General features: G+C 41.3%; 1 protein-coding gene across 1 annotated transcript in view; it reads right to left on the bottom strand.

Annotated features, from left to right (window-relative positions):
• Window positions 1–18,403, bottom strand: part of LOC128684717 (equilibrative nucleoside transporter 1-like) — a 91,641-nt gene extending 73,238 nt beyond the window's left edge. Inside the window, exon 1 of the mRNA XM_070102350.1 lies at window positions 18,153–18,403. Coding sequence (XP_069958451.1) covers window positions 18,153–18,280 — 128 coding nt within the window. The 5' untranslated portion in view covers window positions 18,281–18,403. The remainder of the gene's footprint in view (window positions 1–18,152) is intronic.
• Window positions 18,404–22,837: the final 4,434 nt, after the last annotated feature.

Consider the following 22,837-nt stretch of genomic DNA (forward strand, 5'->3'; position numbering starts at 1 on the left):
AATTCAATATCCTCGAACAAAACGAAACTTCATTTTGGCTAAATGCAAATAAATAAAATTCAATCATATGCGATTTGGTTAATTATTATATTCAAAACTACCAATGATAAAGTAAATATCCATTGCCAGGAAAATATAGCAGAGGTTAAAATGTCTATTTACCTTTACGAAGCTGCTGGTAGATGAGAATTTTTCTAGTTGCAATAAATATCATGGTGGTTGTTGCCATACATTCACAATAGGTTGATTATAAGAAGGGTTGGATAGGGATATCTGTACTTTTTGCTTTACTCTTTACTTATTTTATTTTCCATATCCTTGCTAGAGAACGCACAAACCGCGTTCTGCGGAGTACAGGGCGAAACAGAGAAAATGAATATAATGACCTACGAGCAAAACACCAAACAAAATTCTGACGAATAATTTTCACTACCGAATTAGTCCAAGAGTCAGAGCAGATATCTATTAGTACCACCGGAGGTGGCAAAAACCTATCAGGTACCAGTTTTTGTAGGGTCTATATTGTGAATTATTATGTGAGAAATTACCTGCATGAGGTTTACAGGGTATTACCTGAATTATTACGTGCAAGTAATTTGGGCGAGGTAAGTGGGACTTAGTCACAGTAGGTCGCAGAACTTTCACTCCCTCGATGCCCACTCCATCACTACTCACGAAAAGCTAGACCTGACCTTAAATTAATAATTACAATATTAAAACCAGCTATTCTGGTAAATTAAAATTGTGTGGACTATGTTTTGGTTTACTTCCCGGGTACACAAAATATAATAGTACAATAAATATAATACAATGCTGTTATTAGAAAAGAAATTCGCATAACCACTTACCATTTCAATACCGGACCACAATTTTTATTTGTAACACACCCTAACGCTACCCCAATAGCTAGAATTTACGATGGCCAATGTAAAACTACTATATGTTATGGGCAAGCGTCACTTAGCTAAGTTGTGCTGCTGGGAAGGATCGAAGTCCCCTATTTTTCCGTCCTTGTAGCCGAATTGTAAGGGTTTTCCACACTATTTATCCCAATTCTTCAACGGGAACGTATCAGCAATTTCTAAATTACGGATTCAGTTCGATATACACCAACTGAACTCCCATGGCGCCTGATTACATTGCATAATTAATAGACCAGTGTTTCCCTATGGCGTCCTCCCGTCCGCGTGTCTCTGCGGCTGTTCTACCCCCCCCCCCCCCGCCGTCACTCGAAATTTTTCGAAGGTTCAAATCAGAATCACATTTTAATACACAATTATATTATTCAAATTTACACATGGTGAATTTAGGAAAATTCAAAATTTTCCACATATATAAGGATGTAGAGTGATAACCTTTCCACAGCAGCATCTTAAGTCTTATTACATGATACCCTGTATTTATACACAAATAACCCGCACATAAAAGAGAGAAGCTTACGACGACGTTTCGGTCCGACTTGGACCATTTCCAAAGTCACAAGTTTGGTCCAAGTTGGACCGAAACGTCGTCGTAAGCTTCTCTCTTATGTGCGGGTTATTTGTGTATCGTTCCAGTCACGGCATTGTGCCTTTTTTTGTTATTTATACCCTGTATTTATTAAACGTGCGTACTTTGTTGCAATTTGGAACTGATGACATGGTGTGTGGTTTCTCTTGCCGCGGCTGCAAAATAGTCAAAGTGATCTGAATGGCTCTACAGACAGTCGTAATGTATTTCATTGTGCTTTTACTTTCAGATGCCCTACTGATGCATGCATCTTCCATTTAGTTAAGGTTTTTTAATAACAGTAAAATAAGTTTTAACGTTACAAAGATATGAACAATTGTTTTCCGAAGCAAGAGAGCAACATACACGGATATCATGTATATGGTGTCAATAAGCTAGGGGTGAACACATCTCAAATGCCTATATGATATAATTAACTAAATGGATTATAGTAAATCTTTACTGTTTATATAATTTTCTACACAATTAGACCCCCATATTCTTTTCCTTAAACTGATTCTGTATTTGTAGGTCTGGAGTTGTACCATTTAATTGACAATGAACTTCCCTGAGGCGGGATATTACGGCGTAAAGTCAAAGAGGCAAGCATGATTCTTTTTTTTTTTTTTTTTTTTTTTGCTGAATTCAAGATCAGGGCTCAAACTTGATACCACCAAAAAACATGGATTATCCGAAACCTCTCCTGTGAGCTGCTGAAATTTTACAGACATACATATATGCACCTCTGGATTCTAGACAAGTGAACAATATGACATGTGGCGCCACACGGCAGTCTCATGACCCATATCCTCAACCCTCCTTCACTCCGCCTTCACTTCTTACATAACCAATAAAAAACATCTAAATATGAACTCTCGAATGCTTTATTTGTTCAAACTTTATTCATATATAAAAAAAATAGAGCTGCTGCTTCATTTATCCTTGAATATGTACAAGAAAAACTAAAATTCCCCCTCCATGAACAATAGTGAGTTATATAATTTATTTCTACAATTTTATTTTGCACCAAAACTAGAACTAGAACGGCACGTATAAAGTATGATAAAGCACCTAAATTACTGGAAACGGTAGAAGTCCCTTGATTTGTACTCCCTGGAACGCAGGAGAGAAAGATGCATGATAATATCTACCTGGAAAATCCTAGAGGGACTAGTCCCAAATATGCACAAGAAAATCATTCCCTACGAAAGCAAAAGACTGAGGAGACGATGCAACATCCCCCCAATGAAAAGCAGAGGTGCCACGAGTACACCAAGAGACAACACAATACGTGTAAGGGGCCCTAGACTACTCAACTACCTCCCAGCATACATAAAGGGGATTACCAACAGACCCCTGGCTGTTTTTAAGAAGGCTTTGGACAGGCACCTAAAGTCAGTGCCTGACCAGCCGGGCTGTGGTTCGTACGTCGGTTTGCGTGCGGCCAACAGTAACAGCCTGGTTGATCAGGTTCTGATCCACCAGGAAGCCTGGTCACAGACTAGGCCACGGAGGCATTGATCCCCGAAACCCCTCTCTAGGCATACGGCAACTCCGTCGATAATGACTTTCACTTTTCACATTTCTGCTGAAATTCCACCTGTTGCTTTTTTTTTTTTTTTTTTTTTTTTTTTGTAGATTCAAGATATTGGAACTACCTGTTCCTTATTCGGATCAAGCCTAATTAACAGCCCTTCATCCTATCCCCCCTTCCCGGCGCTGTATGACTTACGAATTCATCGTTTTTTGCTGGATATAATGTTTTGCGTTCACCTGAAGATTACCCACCAAGACAAGATAGTTTTCCAAATTTTGTTAGGTAAATTAGTTATGTTACGTAAACTTTGGCAAGGTTAGGTTAAGATAAGGGGTGTGTATGTGAGATGGGGGAAGCGGGGTTATGGTGAGCAGGGGCACGAAAGACAAGAGAAGACTATCAGTGTTGCATCACAAGTGAAACAAGTGTTCATGGTCACCCCTTGCTTGCATCACCCCCAGGCGTATGAGGGTAGGCTCTAGTTCTTGGCACACTTTATCCTATTCTATCGTTACCCTAATTCAAACAGGAGTCCAGGTCAGAGACCAGGTCGCGGTGGTGGTGATCCTCAGAATAACAAAACAGACAATAACATCTTCGAATTTCCAGCCTGCCAAGGACTTATTTCACGTGGTAATTTACTGAGCACGTTGCATCATTAAACACAAAAAACAACGTTCAAAGCCTAATGATAATACTTTTAAGCAAAACAGTCATAAGAGAAGACATAGCTAGTTTTGATCAAACGAGAGAGAGAGAGAGAGAGAGAGAGAGAGAGAGAGAGAGAGCAGAAAAAACAGAGCAACCTGCCAGTGTCACTATGGTTCAAACATGCATTAACACAATTTGATGCCAATAAAATAACAGAGGTTGCAGCAATCATACACTTATACACTGAACGTGACAGCGTTCACGCTAACTCCATCAACGAGAAGCAATCAGAATGAGTCCAAACATTACATTTTGAGAAATAATAAAAAGGGCTTAAGCATCACATCCATGGAAAAAAAATAAAGCCAACTCTGGCACTTTGCGTTATTCTTCAATATGATTCATTAGATGTTGCAATCAGACAACTAAAAAAAAACTGCATACGGGCTGCACCACAACCAAATCAACTAAACTTCGATGCAATGAGATGCTATTATACAAATACACTTCAACACCTTTCTAAACTGTCCCCAGTTGAGACTAGTATAACCTTAATTAATCACACAATTTACCAGACTGAATGCTTACAGTGACTGTCACACACGCTACGGAGTCTTTCCCACAGTTCTTTAATCTTCAACAACTTTAAACAGGATCCTAAAATACGAACCCACATGAAACTATTGACGCCAACCTGCATTACACACTGACTTCTAACAGCATCACTGAAGCCGACAGCGTAGACACACTAACTCTGACGCCACTCAAGTCAGTAGCGAAAATGCAGATTTCTGACATCACTGAAGTTAATGGACACTTTTTACTGACATCATTAGCAGACATTTACTCACACTTCTGACATCACTGGTTAGCTGAGATATGCTCCCACTGACCACCATTCACAATTATGACTATATGAATGCAGAAGATAAACTTTGTTTTTTTTTCATATTTTGTTCATATTATATGTAATAAATATTTTGATATAAAAAAAAGACGATAAACTGGAATGTGTTACAAAGCCTTGCATAAAGACGCATAGCAAGAATGACGTTATGTAGGTTATACAATTCAAACACTGGAAGCTTGCACTTCATTCGTGTTCCAGTTAACCATCTTTAAATATCAGTCATGCTCACTCCTCCGCTCCAATTTTACCATAATTTCTAGATAACCTGTACAAAGGCAGGACTGGACACCTTAGATGGTTCAAGGCATCCTAGGCATAAAAATTATCTATTCTTTTCCATCTTCTTTTGGCTATTTAGTTTTTTTTCTTGGAGGAAGTGCACTGACCTGGGGCAGATTATATTAACGGACAAGTTCTAAACCCAAAAGGACTTAGCGTATAGGGAAGAGGGAGGATGGGATGATTAGGTTTCATGCAAAATGAGAGCTCGAATTTCTTGGATTAAGAGACCTTCAACTTCCATGCAAAGCCCTCCCCCTCCTCTTTACCCTGAAGTGTGCCTAGCAGACAGCTGCATACTTTTCTTAAACGCCTCTCAGGTTGAATTTGGATATGTACAATTTTGAGCAGGCGTTGGCAGTCTTGTAGAATTCATTGAAGGTAGATCAAATTTACCTACCACTAATGTTGCTTTTACCAGCAAGGCCTGGTCTAGGACCGGCTCGCGGCGGCACTGACCCCCGAAAACATCCTTCAGATATATTTCAGAAGCTTGAAGTATTTATCTACTCCCGCAGCCCAGCATGTGGCCAATTCCTGGGGATCACCTGATATCGTTGTTGACGAAACGTTACGCCGGCCCAGTAGGTTCCTTCAGTCGAAATGCAAAGGTGACAGAAGAAGTCGTACAGATGTAGATATGAGGTGATCAGTCCCACCATTATTACTAATACGGGGATACCTTTCTCGGGTCGTGCAGAGATCAAAATACATATAGTTCTCTGGCGATTGTGTGATCAGTCACAAAAATGCGATATTGGGACGTTTGTCCCACATATTATAGCATTATTTTATTACACTCGATGGCTAGTGACTGGAAACGACATGTTAGACTCAGTCGCTGGAGTCGCGTGACTAGGCACCCAGCTGTTAGTAATCATATAAATAAACAAATAGGTAAATATAAAAAGTTTAAATGATTAAGAAAAGGATACGCTCATATTAACATCAAGTAGAGAGAAGACTTACATAAATGCAACACCAAAGAACACACAACTCGGTAACAGAAAATGGGAAATGTTGTAATCAATGAGCACAATAAAGTAACAAATGGAGATAGTGAGAAGGTAATGAGATGTGACATTACGGGAAGAAAATGAATGGACAATGTATCACAAAATAAAGCATACAGAGTCTTGGATCGCCATGGAAATATTACTGTACACAAAACACACCTGTCTCGACCCTCACTTATCATTTCACCTTCATTTGAATGAATTCCTACGGTCGCGTTATTGATATGTTGGATGAAATATGTTGTGGAATGTGGTAGACGTATGACGGTGATGGTGGGAGTGATTGGTTGATGATGGAGGTAGCAGAAGTGAGGTGAAGCTGGGGTGTTGGTGATAGAAGTGTGAAGGATGGTAGCAGCAAGTCATGAAGATTATGTAATTATGAAGGCGGTAATAATGTGTTAGTGGTGGTGGTGATAAGGGTGTAGTGAAGGCGGTAGTGGTGGTGAGGATGGTAGTGGTGTAATAAGGATGATGACGATGGTTGTGGTGAAACAGATGTTTGGTGGTGGTGATGCGGGTGATGACAGTGGTGGTAAGAGGTACTGAAAGTGTAATGTGTGCCAAGCTTGGTGTATTTAGTGGTAGGCTGAGAAGTTAAAGGCAGCAGTATTATGGTGACTGGTATTAAGTGATGTTGTAGTACACTAAAACTTCCGCCTTTATTTAAATGTCCAGGGTAGCTGCTGAAAAATATTTTTTTTTTAACTTTTTTATTTCTCTTATAACTCAAGGACTTATCCGATCAGCTTCAAACATGTACGATACCCAGAGTCAAGTTGTTGGAACAACTGGCATGTGCAGTTGCCTTCTTACCGTTGTTAAACCCCTTCCCAGCATCCTGGAATGACTGATAACTTTCCAAACCCTCCAAACGTTCAAAATTATAACAATTAAAACTAAGCGCTAAAACCACACGGGTCATACAGCGCTGCTGGGCTGGATGTGCTAAAGATGAAATATGCGAAGATCAGACCAGACAAAAAGTCAAAGAGGAAATTCAAACGTTCAAAAATGATGCTTCCTAATTCGACGACGGCAGAGCGAAATTCAAGTGTAGGTGAAGATTTTCCTATTTTGTCAAAGTGTTAAACAATTATGCCCGTTAAACCAAGTTAAATTAATTTCAATTTACTTCTGAACGGCTTCAATATTTAATGACTGATGTTATCTTACAGCCAGGATAGTACTCGTTAAGTTTTGTCTGAGCGAGGACAAATTTGTCTGTACAGTAAAATAGTTAAAACAATGCCTGATTCATCTTGCGTAGGTGCACCTCTGGCCGAGTTCTGTGCAATATCTGGACAATGTCACTTTTGGTCGGTTAAACTTTTAGTGCTGGTGTGTTTTCTCAAAGCTTTGCCTTGATTTTAGGTTGTAATTTTAGATTTTTGTACACACCCAATTCATCCTATGCACGATAGCGGAAGAGCATATGGATACACAAAAGGCCTAGGAACTAGATTCCAGAAGGGTTAACGGGAGTGCATATGGATTTATATCAACAATAGACTTCCTGTTGCAAGTAAATTTAGGATATCTGCTTAATATGTTTATTTCCTTATTTTCAATAGGTACCTTGACATATCACACAGATTGTACTTTATCTTCATATTTCTCAATAAGTGGACAATTAAGTACATAGAGTTCAAGAAAGTAAAGATAAGGCTGAACACATAATTTGTATTTACAGTAGTAGTTTGATCATGTCTGCCAAATTGCCAGAAGTACTTTTAAATAAGCCTAAGCCTGCCTATCACTACATCAATCTGATCGCACTGCAAGTTGCTCCATAAACATACTTATTTACGTTAATGTTATCATACCAGTGATAGATCTACTCAGTCTTCTAACTGCATTCCTATGACATTGTTTCATTATTTACTTCTATTATTATTCCTAATGTTAGACATTATATGCAAAACAGAAACTTAAATCATCTGTAAAAAAAAACCGTTGCGAATACATCTGGGCAGAGAAAGTGTAAAAAAAAAAAAATAACCAGCACTTGGGTCAAAAACAAGACGACTGAAAATAAGTCATACTCGGATAACATACGAATTATAATTTTTATTTTCCTTCAGAGTACTTTCTTTGGCTAACGTTTTAACTTTATCGTGGAAGAGTAATTCAATTTGACTGCCATTAGCATGGCAAACAACTCGACATAGCTCCTATCGTTCAAACTATGTAGGGAGGTGGCAACAAGAGCTGATGCAGCCCGGCCAGTAGACCCCTGCTTAGATACATCAGTATATATATGATATATTATTACTAAAACTTAGGCGAGATCTTTTTTCTTATGAAGTAGCCTTTGCAAGTGATTTAAGGAAGGATTTACTAATGATGAGCTTCTTGGAAGGGGCTAGCAGGTATGTGATTTGAAATGTATACAAGTGTCAGTAATGTAGAAAACAGTGTTGTGCGATGGGCGATCCTTGTGTCGGGTTGCAGTTAGCAGTTATGCCTAGTAACCGCTCAAGGTTCCTTGACACTGGTGAGGGGCTCTTGATCAGGGGAATTGGATCTGTGCTCCGGTTCCCTGACTTGAACCTGAATACCTTCCATCCCCCCCCACAAGCGCTGTATAATCCTACGGGTTTAGCGCTCCCCCATGATTATAATAATATGCCTAGTAAGCAATATTCGAGTATGATTAACTGTTGGGTATCAGTGCTCAAGGGCACTGACTTCATCTCAGTTCAAATCTTGGAACCTTAGAGCGTGGACGTGTCACCTGTTTCACTGTATCCACATATTTCCTACATTAAACAGCAGACCTACAAGTGACTATTACTCTCCATCATTCAAGGACAACCCCATCATCCATGTCCAAGTAGGGTATGACAAATTCCCAGGGGGGTGACTTGCTCTTGACTTTGTCTACTGCGATACAGTTCGTGCAAGTTATAAAGCTTAATACAATTGCATGTTTTCACAACCCATTTAGATCTGTGTTTACTTCCAGACATTTAGTAAGATTTGTAGTGCCAAGCATCTGGTTCATTTTTTAATATATCATATTGTTAATTTCAATAATCCTATAACTAATACTGGGAACGCCAAGCTCCTTCCTCAAATTAAGAACCTTGATAGTTTTAGGACAGCCAAAAATAATTCTGATGATTTTTTTTTCATTAGCCTCTAGAGCCGGTGAGACTTTTCCTCAGCTAATACTGACATGGGAGCAGCATAACCAATTAAAAATTTAATATAAAGTAGTGTATATGTGATAACTTTTGAATACCAAATCTAATTCGCTTCAAATCTTTAATGCTAACACTTTACTGCATTAAAAATTTATGCCGCACTCTGCACTAATCTTTTCACATACATGGACGTACAAGGGTCGGGTTATGCAATATGAGGATACTTTATTCAGATCGCGCAGTGATGGATACTTTCTTGGATCGCATGTCTATGTAATTACATCTAGTAACAACTGTTACTGTTAGATTAGATATTTTCCAAGAAATATCGCATTCGTGACTGAGCGACACGCATTAGATTCTGACCCGATAACTCGATGTCTCTTAGCGCTCACGCACTACTGTTTACAATACATTATTCACAAAGTGTAGGGGAGGAGGCTTGAAGGACAATTATTGTATTGCGTGGTAGAAGCCAATGATGTTGCCGGCCAGCCTAGTCAGGGTGGTGTGGCCGGCCGGCTCCAGCACGTCAATATATTGACTGGCTGGAACACTCGCTGGCAACTACGTCTTTACCTTATCGAAATGCAAGTTTATATTGATTTTTTAATATAAAATAAAAATTACCAAATACTTCAACCCCGCTTTAACGCTAATGCCGAGCCAGTATTGGTGTGAAATTATCAATAATCATAGGTATGTTTATATTTACACAAAAAAGTGTAACAAACATTGACTATAGTGAAAGAAACCCACATGGAAATAAAACAAATATGGTAAGTACTATAGGCTACATTTGAGCCTCTCACCTGAAAATGCTTCTAGTACCTTCGTGATATTGTACAGGTCCTTTCAATTTTAGCACTCAATTTAATAATCAACACATCTGAATAAGAGGTGCTCTCTCTTATCTCTAAATAAGAGGGAGACATGGGGTGGGGAGAATGTTGAAAGGGAGAGATAGGTGAGGGCAAACAGAGGGAAAGCTGTGGTAAGGGGAGATGAAAAGGGAAAAACAGGAAGAGATGGGGTGAGGAAAGAGAAGGGATGAGGAGAGATGGAGATACAATGGGTGACAGGATGACGTAAGGAGATGGGATGAGAGGGCGGGAGAAGAGAGAAAGAGAGGGAGGTGTGGTGCAAGTGGTTGATAGGATAAGTAGGGGTCGTTTTAGCACTGACCACAAAAGCCTCTCCCACAGCTCCCAATGTCCATCATCACTATCTTCGCGTAGCCACTCTCAAAGAGGATACGTATCATTTTATTCACAAAAAGGCAGTAAATCCGCTATTTACAGTAAATCCATATGTATCATTCAACGCTCTTAAGATTCTAAAGAAAACAGTCAATTCAGTTCTCTCTTACGCTGCGTAACCTCAAGCTTGACCTCTGAGCAACTTACAAAATCAATAGCTATGCTAGCAGAAAATTTCTTTTTATCTTAAAGCAAACATTAAAGCGTAGCAACTTTAACAGAAAGAAGCCACAACATTTACAGAGCAATGTACTTCTCGACATTTTTTACCAAATGACGATAAAAAAAATCATTAATGTGCTTCGTGAATGTTTGGTTCAAAATTAATATTCGTGAGAATTAATCGTAATAGTAAAAATGAGTGAATCACCCAACGTGGCTGCTGACTATCCTCACACTAATACCATGACCAAACGGCAATATATCAAGAAGTCACCATCAGTGTTAGCACAACGTCAACATCAGCAGTCAGTGCAACGTTGTCAGTATCGGTCTTACATGACATCAGCAGCTCTGTCAGCACACCCGCATCTGGGTAAAAGCAATGCACACCTAACAACTTTGTTTCCTGTGTTGACCAACACATTTTTCCCAACACACATGTGAATAGAAAACAAAACGAGGCAGCATATATATATATATATATATATATATATATATATATATATATATATATATATATATATATATATATATATATATATATATATATATATATATATATATATATATTGGAGTCCAGCTTGCGCTAGACTTTGATCCAAGGCAGCCAGCTTTCAGGGAGAAGGCTTACAGATTTTCATCTCATCCCTTGCATGCATCAGCCTTACTAGAGATATTAACAATGCAAGGAATTCGCAAGAGCAGGCGAAATATACACAAACACTAATCTCTGGCTGAAGGAGACTCGAACCTACGAACCTTGGAACAAGGTACGCAGTGCTTTACCAATCTACCCACACTGGACCAATACCTTGGAGTCCAGCTTGGGCTAGACTTTGATCCAAGGCAGCCAGCTTTCAGGGAGAAGGCTTACAGCTTTTCATCTCATCCCCTGCATGCATCAGCCTTACTAGAGATATTAACAATGCAAGGAATTCGTAGGTTCGAGTCTCCTTCAGCCAGAGATCAGTGTTTGTGTATATTTCGCCTGCTCTTGCGAATTCCTTGCATTGTTAATATCTCTAGTAAGGCTGATGCATGCAGGGGATGAGATGAAAAGCTGTAAGCCTTCTCCCTGAAAGCTGGCTGCCTTGGACCATATATATATATATATATATATATATATATATATATATATATATATATATATATATATATATATATATATATATATGTCGTGCCGAATAGGCAGAACTTGCGATCTTGGCTTAAATAGCAACGTTCATCTTGCCATATAGGACAAGTGAAAATTTGTGTATGCAATAATTTCGCCAAAATCATTCAGAACCTAACGGAAAAAGTATATTTTACTGTGTTTGTTTAGTATTAAATTATTGTAAACAAATCTAAAATATATTTAGTTGAGTTAGGCTAAAATAAATTGTTCTTGTTATAATGAGGTTAGGTAAGTTTTCTAAGACTCTTTTGATGCAAAATTAAAAATTTTTACATCAACATTAATGAAAAAAATATATCTTTAAACGTATAAGAGAAAATTTCAGAACGGACTTAATTTTAAATGAGTTCTTGCTAATTGACCAGTTTTACATATTCGGCACGACACATTATATATATATATATATGCGCAAGGAATTCGCGAGAGCATGCGAAATATACACAAACACTGATCTCTGGCTGAAGGAGACTCGAACCTACGAACCTTAGGACAAGGTACGCAGTGCTTTACCAATCTACCCACACTGGACCAATACCTTGGCGTGTAGCATGCGCTACACGTTTGATCCAAGGCAGCCAGTTTTCAGGGAGAAGGCTTACAGCTTTTCATCTCATCCCCTGCATGCATCAGCCTTACTAGAGATTTGAACAATGCAAGGAATTCGCGAGAGCATGGGGGGTGGGCATAACCGTTCTGGAAAATACCGATATTTTCCACACTCGGGGGAGGGGGGGGGGTTGACAGAGTCAAACAAGGTTGTGGGCTACCGCGCCCTGAGCTACAGAAGGCTCCTTAGGGCTCGCCGGGTGACTATGGGGTCAACCCCTCGATTGGTAGTCCAGGGTAGGTGGCCCTGGACAGATGGTGGGGGCCACACAGCGACGTTTCCTCCGTGGTGTAGCCTACAGTGGGGATGGGGAACGTCAAAGGTGCCGCCGGCCTGCCTCCCGTGTCTGAATGAATGAGACTGTGTCATGTGCGGGTCTTGTCCTGATATGCCCTCAGGCCACTGACTGATTCCACTTCAGAAATGATCGGAGTTGATGTACGATTTCTGTCAATTCCTGCCAGCTTTTTTCCTTCCTGGCGCTAAGAAACCTCTCTCTGGAGTGGTTGTGGCTACCCTGGTTTTCCCGTGGTCTGGATGTTCTGTATCTTCTTGTGCCCTTTAGGTGGTGTGCGTGACAATATAAGTTATAGCATTGTCTTTCCTGAACTGAAGAGTGACATTTCCTTGTGGAAAAGTTTACAGGAAGGAAGGTTACATTTTCCTGTTGTCATATGGGCACGGCATTTTCTGGGGTGGTTAGAGTTGCACGTCCCATCTGTTTTAACAGATACTCCATGCCTACAGATACCTAATGCATAGAATTTGCATAGGTCTGATTTCTGTTTACCTTCGTTTTTTGTGACTGCATTTCCTACTGGTGCATGTTTTTGTCTCTTTACTATCTTCAGCACTTGTACTAACAATGGTGCCTTCACCAGCTTTTTCTGGTATTTTATCTTCACTATTCCTTGGGTCATCCCCTTGTTTACTATCTTCAGTGGTACTGCTAGTTTGTAACACTGGGTTTTGCATGTTCTTGTCTACACCTATTTCCCCACTAGAGTTCCTGTGTCCCTCCAGGCCACTAACATTCATTCCTCTATTCTTACAGTTACTGTCTACCAGGACAGCATTTGCACCAGGGGCGATACCATCTGACCCAGACTTGTAATTTTCCCATCTGTTACAGAATGCTGTCAGGTTTTCTATGAAAATCGTTTTGATGTTTTCGTCTTTTAATACCAATGTGATTATTTTTCCACTGGTTCTCATCTGGGCATACCCAAAAACACTTCCCTGGTTTAATATCTCTTGTAGATGAATACTGAATATCTGCACAAGATATGTGGGCCCATTTCCCACAGAAGTTGCACATAATCCATGCAGAAGCCCGTTTGTTACTGTGGTTGCAAGCTACACAGTTCCATAATGTGATTTTTTTTGGGGGTGTTATACTTTATATACAACTAATATACTGTATATACTACTATTGTATTTCATCTTCCTCGTGTCTCCCAAAATAACAATTTGCACAGGACATAGGTTGCATGTGTTAAAAAGTGTAAAATAATGATCGATTTCTACAGAGTAGTTGTCGGCAACGATATTATTATTATCTCTGGGAAGATGTATACCGAGGGAAGGGAAGGTTATAAGTGATGATACGGAAGGTCACCAGTGAGAGGAGGTAAAGTCAACACATCCTCCTGAATAAACATGGTGTTTCACTCTCACAGAGGACTGTGGGTAAAGTTTCGTTGACGCAAACTAATGCGAACGTGATCATGTGACTTTTGCACTCCGCTTGGTGCATCGCCATTTTCTGAGTGATAAAACCTCTTTATCCCCTTAATATATTTAATGTGTGTTTTTGGATGTTAATGAACGAAAATCTACCCAAAGGAAATGTAAATGACGAAATAAAGAGAAATAAGCTTAAATATAAACATAGGAGGATAAGTGGTATGAGGGGAGTGTGAGATTCGCCGGTATATGTCCCGGCCCAGCATGAGGGGAGGGAAAGTCAAAGGGAGAGGGAAGGGAAGGTCAATGGGAGAGGGGAAGGAAGGTCAAAGGGAGAGGGGAGGGAAGGTCAAAGGGAGAGGGGAGGGAAGGTCAAAGGAGAGGGGAGGGAAGGTCAAAGGGTGAGAGGAGGACAGAAGGTCAAAGGGTGAGGGGAGAGAAAATCATAGTCACGTCCCAACTCTGCTCCTCCCTCCCCACCACCATTCATAGCAGCCCGCCAAACCCTCCCACAAACCTCTTCCCCTCACTATTTTCTAATCCTCCACCACACCCACCCCAGCACCACACCCATCCATTCTATTCACTCTCCTTCCAACGCACTAGGACACGGGGAACAACTCAAGGACACGGGGGACAACTCAAGGACACGGGGGACAACTTGAGGGCATAGGGGATCAAAGGACACAGGGGTACAACACAAGGACACAGGGGTACAACACAAGGACACGAGGGAACAACACAAGGAACAACAAAAGGACACATGGAATAACACAAGGACACAAGGGAACAACACAAGGACACAGGGAACAATGCAAGGACACCGGGAACAACACAAGGACACATGGGAACAACACAAGGACACACAGGAACAACACAAGGACACATGGGAACAACACAAGGACACCGGGAACAACACAAGGACACATGGGAACAACACAAGGACACATAGGAAGAACACAAGGACACGGGGGAACAACACAAGGACACAGGGGGAACAACACAAGGACACAGGGGAACAACACAAGGACACAGGGGGAACAGCACAAGGACACAGGGGAACAACACAAGGACACAGGGGAACAACACAAGGACACCGGGAAACAACACAAGGACACAGGGGAACAACACAAGGACACAGGGAACAACACAAGGACACAGGGAACAACACAAGGACACAGGGGAACAACACAAGGTCAAAGGGAACAACACAAGGACACAGGGGAACAACACAAGGACACAGGGGAACAACACAAGGACACATGGGAACAACACAAGGACACAGGGAACAACACAAGGAAACAGGGAATTCAAGGACACAGGGAACAACACAAGGACACAGGGAACACAAGGACACAGGGGAACAACACAAGGACACAGGGGAACAACACAAGGATACATGGAACAACACAAGGACAGAGGGGAACAGCACAAAGCCACAGGCAACAACACAAGGACACAGGGGGACAACACAAGGACACAGGGGAACAGCACAAGGACACAGGGGAACAACACAAGGACACAGGGGAACATCACAAGGACACAGAGGAACAACACGAGGACACAGGGGAACAACAGGAGGACACAGGGAACATCACAAGGACACAGGGGAACAAAACAAGGACACAGGGGAACAACACAAGGACACAGGGGAACAACACAAGGACACAGGGAACAACACAAGAACACAGGGGAACAACACAAGGCCACAGAGGAACAACACAAGGACATAGGGGAACACAAGGACACAGGGAACAACAAAAGGACAAAGGGGGACAACACAAATACACAGGGGGACAACACAAGGACATAGGGAGACAACACAAGGACACAGGGGGACAACACAAGGACACAGGGGGACAACACAAGGACACAGGGGAACAACACAAGGACACAGTGGAACGACACGAAGTCAAAAATGGAAAAACCATCCTGGGTGTGGGGTATGGCAGGAAAACCGTCCTGTGATGGTGTGTGACAGGGAAAACCATCCTGTGATGGTGTGACAGGGAAAACCATCCTTTGATGGAGTGTGACAGGGAAAACCATCCTGTGATGGTGTGTGACGGAAAACCATCCTGTGATGGAGTGTGACAGGGAAAACCATCCTGTGATGGTGTGTGACAGGGAAAACCATCCTGTGGTGTGACAGGGAAAACCATCCTGTGATGGAGTGTGACAGGGAAAACCATCCTGTGATGGTGTGTGACAGGGAAAACCATCCTGTGGTGACAGGGAAAACCATCCTGTGATGGAGTGTGACAGGGAAAACCATCCTGTGATGGTGTGTGACAGGGAAAACCATCCTGTGATGGTGTGTGACAGGGAAAACCATCCTGTGATGGAGTGTGACAGGGAAAACCATCCTGTGATGGTGTGTGACAGGGAAAACCATCCTGTGATGGTGTGTGACAGGGAAAACCATCCTGTGATGGAGTGTGACAGGGAAAACCATCCTGTGATGGAGTGTGACAGGGAAAACCATCCTGTGTGATGAAATATAACAGGAAAACCACCCAGAATGGAGTATGGCAGGAAAACTATCCAGAATGGAGTACAACAGAAAAATCATCTTGTGTATTGAAGTATAACAGGGAAAAACCATCCTGTGAAACATGACAGGAAAACTATCTTGTGTGAGATGCGTTAATAGTTGAGGATCATCGCCCACGCGGCCTGGTCTCAGACCTGACCTCATAATATGGAATAAAACCATTACGGGTATAAGACAAATTATAAATAAACGTACACTGTACACTGATTCTAAGTAGAAGTTTTTAAGATCTAGCTGTCATATAAAGAGCTCATGAGGCAGAGCAGAAATCCTGCCAGAGTGCAATACATTTGGTAGACAAGTATAACAGAATGGTTGTACCTCCCTGTCTGGTTACTGTCGAACATTGTAAAATGTACCTTAACAAATTTTGGTTGTACTAAAACCCTACCAGTGTTATTAAGTACATAACCTATCATGTCACCAATGTATATTCTTCGACAAATTGAAATTGAAAAAACAAAAGTAACAAAATTACACTTCCGAAAATACTATCAAATTATTATTACTATATTCATGAGGGTAGCGCTAAACCCGTAAGGTTGATACAGCACACTGTAAATAGGAGGTAATCAGGTTTGATCCAAGGGGATGGAGAGTTTCCCCAACACCTTTAGATCAAAGGCCCTTCACCAGCTTCAAGGTACTCCCGTAGGGTAACATTACCAGATACATCAACTAAAGAAACTCAGAACAAGACGGCTGCCACATAAGCACCAAACTTCGCTACAACTTCACTATTCAACTTGACGAACAAGAAAGCAGTTATGCCATAAATATAAAAATCAGTCGGTTCGACTTTGCCCAAAATGAAAGTAAAGATGAACCTATCAAAATTATTTTTTTTATATAAAAATCTTAGAACTATCTACTCTAAAGTTGTGTTAGCACCATGACAATAAGAACAGGTGCTGTTAACCCCTCCCCCCTCTTCTGATGTTAAACACTTATACATCCTGAATGATAATCCCAATCTTTATCGACACAAAAGGTCACATATGGGCCATGGAGGATGCTTATTTACCTGTAAACTTATCAGTTACACTTGCAATTGTCTCTACCATCGCGTCGGTATCTCATGTTACCAATCCAAACAAACTTGCTCACTTGGTTCATTCGTCAAGCATAATTTTTCCCTACGTATAATGTAAATTCATTGTTGTAATAATTCTTGAAATCGTTTAGAATATCACGAATATGTATTTAATTGGTGTTACTTAACACTACTATATTTAGGCTGATCTGAGATTGTGTAGGAATAATCAATATATTAAGTCAATCTGAGCAAGGCTAGGATAGATTGTTAACTTAGTTTTGGTATAAAATAAAAAATGCAGTGTTAATCCACATAACTATTTACAAGTGCATAATGCAACTTCTTCCCCGAAAAAAAAATCGAAGCATCTGAGACGGGCTAGTTTGATGACTTGGCTTGTCTAGGCGGCACGATGAACCTTGTTTTTCCACAACGTTGTCACAAAGTAGAGTGGCAAGTCAAAAAAAAGTTTTGAAGTCTATCGCCAACACGAGCACCAAAATGCAGATTATCTGTACACCATCAATTAAAAACACTATAATCCCTATAATGGAGGTAATACTAAACTCAGCATGTAAACACAGACACATTTCGGTGTATAAAGCCTTGTTAAAGGCAAGGCAGACACTTATAGTACTCACTTTGAAGGTGATATTTGAACCACAACATCAACGGGTGACTTTGGCGGGTCAGGCTCAGAGGGGTTTTGAGTTGTTGGCCCATCTCGGCCTGACTGCTCATCCCCTTCAATAGCCACGCTCAGTACCATATGGCCGACGAATACAAAACTAGAACTATTTCCCTCTTTTGTTTATTCTCCAATAAATTCTATTAAACACATATAAGGTAGATTTGGCGAGTAATTAAATTCAGAGTTTAATGTTAATCAACCAATTTCTAATCATTAGCTGAAAGAAATGTGTATCATCCACGAGCTAATGTATTTTACATTGGAGCTAAGAACCCACAAGCTAACGTATATGATGGACGGGAACTCGACTATCCAGGAGCACCTTCACCCCTTCCGCCAGGCTCAGCTTGTGACTGACTAGCCTAGCGACACCCCTTTAAGGGCAGGATTCACGTCGATAGTGGAAGACAGAGGGAGAACACGAGTGTCCTGCGCCGGTGCCGCCTTCACAGGGGGGGTAGGAACGTGTCCATAGTCCAACCTCCCATCAGAATAACATCAAACTATATGATGCAACGCCTACTTCTTCGCACCCCTTAAAAGTGGAACTGTGGACACTCAACGCCAAGACAGAAGAATATTATATAATTATAAATATAAATGTATATACAAGGGATGAAACGATACCAAAATTTTGGCCAATACCGATACGCAATTTTCGGCCGATGCCGATACTCTTCCTATATTTTTTTTTCATTTTCAAAATTATAATGACTATGTTCAATATACAAAGGAATGCTTATTACACAATGGGTATTAAATAACACAAAAAGGTTAAATATTAATAACTTAATTTCTTTGAGATGAGTGTAAGCATGCCTCTGGCAAGACAGTGATGGAGTGAATGATGTAAGTTTTTCTTTTTCGGGTCACCCTGCCTTGGTGGGAAACGGCCGATGTGTTAATAAAAAATAAAATAAAAATAATGTCATTACTCAATACTTGGCCTGTTGTGTTTGTTACTGGCACTAGCTTTTGTGTATTTACCTATTTGTGGTTGCAGGGGTCGATTCACAACTCCTTCCTTTACCCCCCTCCCCCCCGTGTGTTTGTACTCACCTAGTTGTGGTTGCAGGGGCAAGTCACAGCTCCTGACCCTGCCTCTTCACTGGTCGCTACTAGATCACTCTTCCTGCTCCATGAGCTTTATCATACCTCTTCTTAAAGCAATGTATGGATCCTGCCTCCACTACATCACTTCCCAAACTATTCCACTTCCTGACAACTCTGTGACTGAAGAAACATTTACTAACATCCCTGTGATTCATCTGAGTCTTCAACTTCCAGGCCCGGTGGCCTGGTGGCTAAAGCTCCCGCTTCACACACGGAGGGCCCGGGTTCGATTCCCGGCGGGTGGAAACATTTCGACACGTTTCCTTACACCTGTTGTCCTGTTCACCTAGCAGCAAATAGGTACCTGGGTGTTAGTCGACTGGTGTGGGTCGCATCCTGGGGGACAAGATTAAGGACCCCAATGGAAATAAGTTAGACAGTCCTCGATGACGCACTGACTTTCTTGGGTTATCCTGGGTGGCTAACCCTCCGGGGTTAAAAATCCGAACGAAATCTTATCTTATCTTATCTTGAAACCCCTTATTGCTGTGTCCCGACTCTGGAACATCCCGTCTCTGTCCACCTCGTCGATTCCTTCCTTCCTTCCCCCCCCCTCCCTCCCTCTCTCTCTCTCGCTCTCTCTCGCGCTCTCTCTCGCTCTCTCTCTCGCTCTCTCTCTCTCTCGCTCTCTCTCTCTCTCTCTCTCTCTCTCTCTCTCTCTCTCTCTCTCTCTCTCTCTCTCTCTCTCTCTCTCTCTCTCTCTCTCTCTCTCTCGCTCTCTCTCTCTCTCTCTCTGTGTATGTGTGTGTGTACTTACCTAGTTGTAATCACCTAGTTGAGGTTGCAGGGGTCGAGTCCAAGCTCCTGGCCCCGCCTCTTCACTGGTCGCTACTAGGTCACTCTCCCTGAACCGTGAGCTTTATCATACCTCTGTTTAAAGCTATGTATGGATTCTGCCTCCACTACATCGCTTCCCAAACTATTCCACTTGCTGACTACTCTGTGGCTGAAGAAATACTTCCTAACATCCCTGTGATTCATCTGTGTCTTCAACTTCCAACTGTGTCCCCTTGTTGCTGTGTCCCATCTCTGAAACATCCTGTCTTTGTCCACCTTGCCAATTCCTCTCAGTATTTTATGTGTCGTTATCATGTCCCCCCCATCTCTCCTGTCCTCCAGTGTCATCAGGTTGATTTCCCTTAACCTCTCCTCGTAGGACATACCTCTTAGCTCTGGGACTAGTCTTGTTGCAAACCTTTGCATTTTCTCTAGTTTCTTTACGTGCTTGGCTAGGTGTAGGTTCCAAACTGGTGCCGCATACTCCAATATGGGCCTAAAGTATACGGTGTACAGGGTCCTGAACGATTCCTTATTAAGATGTCGGAATGTTGTTCTGAGGTTTGCTAGGCACCCATATGCTGCAGCAGTTATTTGGTTGATGTGCACTTCAGGAGATGTGCCTGGTGTTATACTCACCCCAAAATCTTTTTCCTTGAGCGAGGTTTGTAGTGTCTGGCCCCCTAGACTGTACTGTCTGCGGTCCTCTTTGCCCTTCCCCAATCTTCATGACTTTGCACTTGGTGGGATTGAACTCCAGGAGCCAATTGCTGGACCAGGTCTGCAGCCTGTCCAGATCCCTTTGTAGTTCTGCCTGGTCTTCGATCGAATGAATTCTTCTCATCAACTTCACGTCATCTGCAAACAGGGACACTTCAGAGTCTATTCCTTCCGTCATGTCGTTCACAAATACCAGAAACAGCACTGGTCCTTGGACTGACCCCTGTGGGACCCCAATGGTTACAGGTGCCCACTCTGACACCTCGCCACGTACCATGACTCGCTGCTGTCTTCCTGACAAGTATTCCCTGATCCATTGTAGTGCCTTCCTGTTATCCCTGCTTGGTCCTCCAGTTTTTGCACTAATCTCTTGTGTGGAACTGTGTCGAACACCTTCTTGCAGTCCAAGAAAATGCAATCCACCCACCCCTCTCTCCCTTGTCTTACTGCTGTCACCATGTCATAGAACTCCAGTAGGTTTGTGACACAGGATTTCCCGTCCCTGAAACCATGTTGGCTGCTGTTGATGAGATCATTCCTTTCTAGCTTTTCAGGCATTTGTGGCTGAGTGGATAAGAGCGCTGTCTGGGAATCTGCCTGTCTCAGTAGCAGTATCAATCCTGAACATTAAAATGGTATAAAATACCGACAGGTTGTTAGTTAAGACACATATGCAACAGTTAGGCATCTTTATTTCGAAACATTTCACCTACACAGTAGGCTTCTTCAGTCGAGTACAGAAAAGATATTGTTTCAGACTATGGAAAATGCTCTTCTCCAGACTGAGGGACTGACCACCTCAAAACTTCAAGGGTGATGGACTGATTACATCGTCTTCAAGTATCTTCTGCTTCTATCAACTTTTCTGTACTCGACTGAAGAAGCCTACAGTATAGGCGAAAAGTTTCAAAATAAAGATACCTAACTGTTGCATATGTGTCTTACCTAACAGTATCAATCCTGCTGACTGCGATCTTTCTCTGTATATAGCTGCTTGTTTCTGCATGGTGCACTGATATATATATATATATATATATATATATATATATATATATATATATATATATATATATATATATATATATATATATATATATATATATATATATATATATATATATATATATATATATCTTTCGTCTTTCTTTCAACACACTGGCTGTATCCCACCGAGACAGGGTAGCACAAAAGAAAAATCTTAAGTTTCTCCTTTTACATTTTGTAATATATACAGGAGAAGGGGTTACTAGCCCCTTGCTCCTGGCATTTTAGTCATCTCTTACAACATGCATGGCTTACGGAGGAAGAATTCTGTACCACTTCCCCATTTAGAATATATACATGTGTGTGTGTGTGTGTGTGTGTGTGTGTGTGTTTGTGTGTGTGTGTGTGTGTGTGTGTGTGTGTGTGTGTGTGTGGTGTGTGTGGTGTGTGTGGTGTGTGTGGTGTGTGTGGTGTTTGGTGTGTGTGTGTGTGTGTGTGTGTGTGTGTGTGTGTGTGTGTGTGTGTGTGTGTGTGTTTGTGTTTGTGTGTTTGTGTGTTTGTGTGTATGTGTGTGTGTGTGTGTGTGTGTGTGTTTGTGTGTGTGTGTGTGTGTTTGTGTGTGTGTGTGTGTGTGTGTGTGTGTGTGTGTGTGTGTGTGTGTGTGTGTGTGTGTGTGTGTGTGTGTGTGTGTGTGTGTGTGTACATTTATGTCGTGCCGAATAGGCAGAACTTGCGATCTTGGCTTAAATAGCAACACTCATCTTGCCATATAGGACAAGTGAAAATTTGTGTATGCAATAATTTCGCCAAAATTATTCTGAACCTTACGAAAAAAAATATATTTCACTGTGTTTGCTTAGTATGAAATTACTGTAAAAAAATCTAAAATGTATTTAGCTGGGTTAGGCTAAAATAAATTGTTCTTGTTATAATAAGGTTAGGTAAGTTTTCTAAGTTCCTTTTGGTGCAAAATTTATTTTTTTTTTCCTGGGTTTACCTGGAGAGAGTTCCCGGGGGCAAACCCCCCGGCCCGTCTGAGAC

This window comes from Cherax quadricarinatus, chromosome 5, assembly GCF_038502225.1.
Source record: "Cherax quadricarinatus isolate ZL_2023a chromosome 5, ASM3850222v1, whole genome shotgun sequence".
NCBI classification, from domain to species: Eukaryota; Metazoa; Arthropoda; class Malacostraca; order Decapoda; family Parastacidae; genus Cherax; species Cherax quadricarinatus.